General features: G+C 43.6%; 1 protein-coding gene across 2 annotated transcripts; it reads right to left on the bottom strand.

Annotated features, from left to right (window-relative positions):
• Positions 1-2,038: 2,038 nt before the first annotated feature.
• LOC119312610 lies at positions 2,039-7,221 on the bottom strand. 2 transcript variants are annotated; one of them, XM_037588342.1, is made up of 9 exons: positions 7,129-7,221; positions 6,470-6,564; positions 5,784-6,353; positions 5,511-5,678; positions 5,142-5,271; positions 3,656-3,880; positions 3,420-3,538; positions 3,113-3,239; positions 2,039-2,527 (listed from the first exon to the last, which is right to left on the bottom strand). In XM_037588342.1, the coding sequence occupies exons 1-8, from the start codon at positions 7,164-7,166 to the stop codon at positions 3,151-3,153; spliced, it is 1,434 nt and encodes a 477-aa protein (XP_037444239.1). In that variant the 5' UTR covers positions 7,167-7,221; the 3' UTR covers positions 2,039-2,527; positions 3,113-3,150. The 2 variants fall into 2 exon arrangements, with proteins under 2 accessions (XP_037444239.1, XP_037444240.1); XM_037588343.1 differs by having other exon boundaries at positions 5,142-5,262.
• Positions 7,222-7,566: the final 345 nt, after the last annotated feature.

The raw sequence follows: 7,566 nt of genomic DNA, 5'->3' as shown, positions 1-7,566 counted from the left end.
TCCTTCACAATGCAATCGGGAAGCTGAGCAAAATAAGTCTCTTATGCACCTACTCTTGAAATAAAAGCATTGGGCTTAGAGCATCTACAGCCGGACGCCCCCAAGCCACCCAATACGCCCGGGCGGATGATCCAATCACTGACCGGTCATGAAAATCGACCCAGACGGGCACCTCAAACGTCGTGGCTGACTGACACCCCTCATATCCGGTCCAAATATGGGATGTACAAGGGGGCGTCCGGGCTCGTCCGCCATGACGGACCCGGCCCACGCTGGCCCACTCGACCCCACATATATTCCTCCTCATTCGCTCGTCGGACCAAACCCTAACCACTCCCCTCCGCCACCCAAGCTCACCTCTGGCAATCTCCGGCCGTCTCCGGCATGGCGGGCAGCGGATCTGACTCCGACCAGTCCGGATCCGTCGGCTGGGGTGTCATCTGTGCGGGATGGAGGACGCAATGGCCGTTCGGATTGCACTTCGCCGCTCCCGGGAGGACATCGCCTGGCCGATGGCAGGATCTATCCGGCGCAACACCATAGCATCGACTCAACGGGCCCTCAGATCCTCTGGGGCTAGACCATCACGGTCCCGGTAGCCGTAAAATCTCTCCTTCCCCATCGCCTGTCGAGTGGGCTATGAGTACCACCGGGACCGGTGTGCCCACCGTGGGAAGGACAGGATAAGGGCCGCCGAGGCCCGTCTCGTTGCCGACATGGCGGCAGCGGAGGCGGAGGCGGCTGATTTAGCGACGCGGGCGGCCGCAGAGGAGGGATCCATCCGCGCCCGCATTATGAAGAAGCGGCAGCGGAGGAACGCGCGTGCCCTCACCCGAGAGCAAAATCGGGCGGTCCATGACCGAACTGCCACCAAAGGAGGAGAAGGAGGACAACTCCGGCGACGAGCAGATCTGGCTCGATACCTACTGCGTCTTCGACCGGTATTTCCGCAAGAAGGACGACAATAGCGCTGGGAAGGGCAAGGGCAGCCGGGGATGATCTTCTCCATCATAACCAAACATGCCAAATTTTGGTAGTCTGATGTCATGTTGTAAATGTAGTAGTTGGACGATGTGTAACGTAGTTGCATGAGTTTGTATGGATTTGAGGTATGCTAATTGAGGTGTCCGGTCGTGAGAAGTGAAATTTGAGGCTTGACCGGCCAGTGTCGTGGACGCGCCCGGGCACGTTCGTGGGTGTTTGAGGGGTCGGATTTGCCAAACACGCTAGATGCTCTTAGGGAGTTTAAGAACCGGGCATCGCAACATTGGATGAGCAATTTTGTCGCAAATATAACACTAGCACCTTGCAATCCTTCGCTACGTGCGTGTCGACTGCACAATTCCAACAACGGACCCCCTTTCTAGCTTTACTCTTGGCCGTGGATTGATCACGCTGCACACGGGGCACCATACCCTGCGTGTACGGTACATCCACGGAGTCTTGTACCTGTCCATGGACATGCTTGTTGGCCTGTCGGAATCCATCCATCAAGAGTCTTATCTTACTGATCATTCTTCGGAAAATATGGGAGCAACAAAGTTTTTGATGTCTTGAGGTGAGCAGCAGCGAAGTCATCCGGAACATTACCTCTAACATCACACTGTGGTCTCATAGGCTAACAATATCTAACTTCATATTCAGCGATGTCATATTCTTGATGTCTAAGGTTCAAGTTTAGGTGTAATTAACTGAATGTTTTTAGAGTGTAGGAAGTGTCAATTAACAGCCTGTCCTCAAATCCTAGCGCACCAAGTGTCAACGCGTGGTAGTTTGTTCCTTGCTTCTCGTCTCATCCATTTCAGAAATGCCCTCTAATTTGCGAAAAATTTACCTCTCCAAGCCAGATTTGATTCAAAGGAATTTTGAGGGATTGAATTCCTTACCAATCTTTCCTATGTCAGTCGCTTGACCGAATCCCATAAAAATAGTACATTCCATATGAATTTTAGCATCCCCTGGAATCTCTTGGAAAAAAAAATCCTTTGATTTTTCTATGACGCAATCAAGCAAACCAAAATCTGGAAGGATTCAAATGGGAATGACAATGCAACCCTACATTTTCAAATCCTGCAAATCAAACATGCCCTGATACTCCATGTTGCGGCTCTAGTGTGATCTGCTACTGCTTGAGAAGCTGTAAAAGGCTGACAGGAACCCGTAATGTAGCGAGAAATGCATAGGGAAATTGACTCGCTCGCTGCATATTGGCATAGCAGGGAACAGCCTAATCGGAGGAGCATTTCTTCCTAATTTGACAACCCTCATAATACTTGTACCATCTCCAGCACGTCAATAGCTTCACAGGTTTTCTTCCTGAGTTGTAACACTTCCCCCCTTAGCAGCAATAACATATTACACTGACATGACAATCTATACAAACTACCAATGCTGGTTCATTCGAGCTTCCTTCAGCAAGGAGCTCGAGTGGATTAAACCAGTCCGATGCCTCTGTGCCATAATGCGAGCATTGTGGCATATGATGGAGAGTCCATCCTCAGCCGTCCCTCGAATTGACTGCCTGCCCCTGCACAGGATTAATTTGACGATTAAACAGAATCTGGCATGATTCGCATGACGATAGGACAACTGAACTGCACGTTCAGCGATCACAGCAATGGCCGCGTGTCCAAAGTTTAAACACATTCAGAACCCTAGTTTCACACACGATTATTCATACAACCAATTGGATATATGGTATATCCAGCACAAACCCCTCAGTAGCTGATATATCTATTCTTCTTTATGTTGTTAGGGAATCAAATCAAACTGAAAAATGAGAATTATCAAACGAGCTCACTGCTACACATAGCTATATTTGTTTTCCTTTTCTTTTTCATAATACACGGCGGTTCACTGATGTAATCCTGGGGGGGAAAAGCTCACCCAGCTTACAAAGATAACAGCGATTAAATTCTAAGAGCATGCAAGCCTACTAGGCCACAAGGACAAATGAAGCGAACATAAGAGATTCTAGTATTCTACGAGGATTGCAGGTTCTGTGAATAATAATGCAGACACCAGAAAAGAGAGCAACAAAGCTGCCAAAACCGTGTGAAAACAACATTAACTGAATCTTTCATGAGCACCATAATTTGCAGTTTGTTCGTACCTTTTACTGATGAGTTCACGCCCAAAGAAACCACTAGGTCATGTAGCAACTGAACCTAAGCGCGCATGATTGCTCTTTGCCTTCGGCTTCACAAAAACTCCCCATAAGTAATTCTCTCCGTCTATCCCTGTTACCATGGTATGAAATTAGCACACCACTAAAAATCAGTCACTGCATTTGATTTTTATACCCAGGCATATAAGCAAAAAACAAATTACATGGGCCCATCAAACAGAAAGAACATATTATGGGTACTTTTCTTTTTCAGAGATATCCAAATAGGCAAATACAGAGTAAGAGCACTAACACTGAGAATCAGGTGGAAGCACTTCCGAGGAATATATCAACAGCATGATGTCATCAATATATGCCTTCATGACAAAATTGCTGTACGCCTCCAAGCGACGAGGATGCTTTTTGTTATAACTTCAAATATAAAAAGGAAAGAAGGCACGATAAGTATATGAATCGCATGCTATAAACAAGGTCAAATATGCAGTAGCACATAAGCCATTTTTTGTACTGAGACCATCATAAACCTACCAGTCAAGTTCAGCAGGGAAAAATATCAAGGCAATGTCATCATAAACTGGACAGAATTCGTCAAAGGTCTTTGGCCAGTAATTCATTCGAGGTGATATCTTCAACTGTATATTGTTAGGCATCTTCTTGGCGATATCACAAACTCTGGATGATACTACAGATGGGATGTATGCTTTAAATTCACCAAGATTAGAACTTTCTCCATCAGAGAGGAGAAAGCATCCCCTAAAAAGCGAAGGAATGTCAGAGCATAACAAAGGTTGTCACTGATTACATCAGATATACCAGAATATCAAAATTTAAAGTGTGATGCTAGAAAACGGACAACTTTAGACAACTGAAATCCATATTGATCATAGAAACCAGTAGCACTTTTTCTTACGAAGCTGAATTATGAAAACCCAACATTGTGGGTAGCATATTAAGATGTACCCTCATTTTAATTATCAACTTGGCACAGTCGCATAATAATGGAGTAAGGAGTTCACAGGGACATAATTCATGCAATCAAGAATCAAGTGGTCACTCCGAGGTGGATATGCATGCATAAATTATTGTACTAACAACACTCTTGGTTTCCTCAGTACACAGGCATCCTGAATCCTGAAATGGCGATTCCCCAAAAACTGAATCTCATTGCGAAAAGGAGGGAGTATTAGACTACCCAAAATGTCCAAGAGACAAATATCTTAATTTATTTTATTTAGATCCAATAGACAAATATCTGATTCTGTCAGATTTTGAATTAATTCCCTCCTGAAACAGACACACTCTTGCACCTTTTGCTAATCTTACTTTGCTAGGACCGAATAATCGAATCCACTTAGGCTATTGCTAGAACAGTATCTTATATTTTTTCCATAAGGTGAATGTTTATTCACAGAAGGTTCGAGTGGATTCAGTTCTGAAATTGATCTAGAATATTTTTCTGTTGGAACCAGGGAACTCCTACTCCATTTTATCAATCACGAACAATCAGAATAAAAAACAGAATGATTAAAGTTACCTAGCCTGCAAAGCAAGTATTTTTTTACCGTCTACCAATTTGCCAAATACCAATCGTTACTAAGGAAGCTAATATACCCCAGCCAAGAATCCGAACACACCATACTACTTGCGCAATTTTGTTTGTAGAAAATCAGCTAATTTCTGGTTAATCAAAACTAAAGCCATGGATAAACCCCTGGGAGATGCAGATCCACTGCAGTTATGAAGTGAGTGCAGTATCATCGGGTCATTGGAGCAATGATCAATGAAAACGGGAGCTGCAAATTTTGTGTTTTCCCATACTAAACCATCTACAACAGATGGAGAAGTTGAAGCAACAACACTATGGGAATCATGTAGAAGCAGATTTACCTTCTAATATCCCTGGATTTCTAAGTTCCTCATATTTGTTTTATTAAGCAACCATGAATGGACCATTACAAGTTGAAATGATCCATACTTCTTGAGATGAAAAAATTCGCAAAGAGAGCATACTCACTTCCAGCAATGTCCTTCTGGTGGAGGGCGTCTTGCATACTCTGCACTTGAGCTGATGATCACTGGCATGTCTATATTGTTGTGCAGACTCTTTGTTCCAGATCCACATCCACTATCAGCATCTGTTAGCACTTTGGAAATGGAATATAATCTGTTAGCAATTCAAAAATAGACCATCATAACCATTTGATTAGTCCTCTTAAATCCTCAAATTTTATCTGATGTAAGATCAATACATATATTTCGTGTAAATCAAGAATTACAATATATACATGATAGGTTTTGAATGCTTGCCAACAATAATCATTCTGTGAAATATTAATTTTATCGAGAAGTGTAGTATTAACTATCAAGCGATCACGAATTACACCTGAAGCATTGAGTGCACTTTTCCCAGTAGGTTGATCGTCTATCCAGGAGTTGCATTTTCCTCCATCTGCATTGGCTACCTTCTCTTCTTTAGGCTGATCTTGAAGCTGCTGGTCAATTCTTGTAACTTCTCCTTTTGTATTATGTGGAATCGTAGGAATCGTCGCACCTGTTTTTTCAAAAATAATGTCTTCATGAACTGTAACTTTTAGGCAGAAGCAACAGCTAGCTGTTCTAAACAAGGAAAGATATGGCACTAGATGCGTGAAAATACCTGACTGCACTTTCTGTCTCTTCTTCGTATCATCAGCTTTTATCGGGTTTTGACTTGCAACAGCGCATCGCTTCAAGGAAACTGCTTGACCATCACTCCTACTGGGAGATACACACTTCATACTGCACGACTGTTTCATACTTTGAGGAGATGGAGGGCGACCCTGTCTACTGGGAAGTATGCTCTTCATACTGGACGAAGGTTTCATGCTTGAGGGAGATGCAGGATGAACCTGTCTACTGGGTGATATGCATTTCATAGTTGGAGATGCAGGATGGACCTGTCTACTGGGTGATATGCATTTCATACGTGGAGGAGATGCAGGATGAACCTGTCTACTGGGGGATGAGCACTTCAGATTTGGTGGAGATGCAGGCTTAACCTGACTACGTCGCGCGACAAATCTTCGCATATAATGAACTGCTGGCCTCTCTCTACTCAACAGTGCCTCCTCTTCACAGCGAATGAACTTCACTTTAGAATTTTCATATATCTGTGGTGTTTTAACACCAATTTGATGGGCCACATTTCTGTGACTCTTCTCAGGCCTTTGAAACTCTGTTTTTTCACCTGCACCATGATTAGGGAGGAAATGTACTTAGTTACATGATTCAAAGAATGAGATTGATGAAAGAACTTAGTAATAGGATGAAACAATTGCTGATATTTGTAATCGTTATATTTACCTTGAATAGGTTTTGGGTCCCCATTAGCCTTTTTTTTGCATTCAGAGCAACACCAGTCATATCTCATTTCAAACTCCACCACCAGCAGGCAATAACTACAAAACGAAAAAAAAAAGGAAAAACTTTCAGAGAGGTAGATAGAATTTTCATGTCGAATGAGCTTCAGTTCCTAGCTGTAAAAGATACTTCCTCCGTTCACAATTATAAGATGTTTTGGATATTTCAATATGGACTGAAATGAGTGAACAAGGACACTACAATGCGTTTATACACATCCAAATCAGAAACTGCTAGAACATCTTATAATTGTGGAAGGAGGGGGTAGTGCACTTGGACACAATTTCCTCAGAGCAAAAGAAGGATATAATAAATTTTGGATCATCTAGGAATGCTTTGAGTCTAATTCAATATCTTTGGCTCTCTGCATTAGTTTTCTATTGCAAAATCCATCCTAGTTTGATATCAAACACTCTGCAATTCTCTTATTCCATCCAAGCATTTCATACGTACAAAGTACTACAAAGTAAACAGGGTTACAGAAAAAAAAGGGAAAATATGCATACTTTGGCAGAGTGGCAAGCAGTACACTTTCCGAGTGCTCAACACCTGAACCAAGACGAAAGCTCAACAAAACAGGGGTAAAGAAAAAGGGCATATACCGATGTTGACAGCCGTTGCACTGGATGCAGCTGAACATAACGTGCTGGTTCTCTCCACTCCCACATATCTCACACCTTGCTGCTGGGCGTGCCTCGTCCTGCAGGGTAAGCAGAACCATCATCAAGTATGAAATTGCACAGATTATCAGCCTTGTTCACGGATTCTTTTGCACAGAACCCTGGAAGACAGTTCGTTTCAAACGCATATGCCCCTTGGTCAGACAGATCCAGTCCATCTAGAGGCCTCCAAACCCCCAATTTTACAAGAACCGCAACAACATCGAGCAACCTCCGGGGCCGAATCGGGTTGAGGAGCACACATGAAAGGCGCTGTAGTCGAAATCCGCCCCTTTTTTCTCAGAAAAGAAAACACGACGCGAAATCATGCCCTAACCAACACCCGGGACGGCGAAATCCGCCGCTCCCGGGCGCCGATTT

The sequence above is a fragment of the Triticum dicoccoides genome, chromosome 5B (assembly GCF_002162155.2).
Source record: "Triticum dicoccoides isolate Atlit2015 ecotype Zavitan chromosome 5B, WEW_v2.0, whole genome shotgun sequence".
Lineage (NCBI taxonomy): Eukaryota > Viridiplantae > Streptophyta > Magnoliopsida > Poales > Poaceae > Triticum > Triticum dicoccoides.
This window is presented reverse-complemented; position numbering and strand designations above follow the sequence as displayed.

What these genes read in the sequence shown, in the direction of transcription:
- LOC119312610 (XM_037588342.1), bottom strand. Translation starts at nt 7,166, where the DNA reads ATGTTCAGCTGCATCCAGTGCAACGGCTGTCAACATCG. An exon ending in TTCCCTGCTGAACTTGACTG is followed by an intron (nt 3,539 to 3,655) that starts GTAGGTTTATGA and finishes TTATATTTGAAG; the next exon opens with TTATAACAAAAAGCATCCTC. An exon ending in GCTTCCACCTGATTCTCAGT is followed by an intron (nt 3,240 to 3,419) that starts GTTAGTGCTCTT and finishes CCATGGTAACAG; the next exon opens with GGATAGACGGAGAGAATTAC.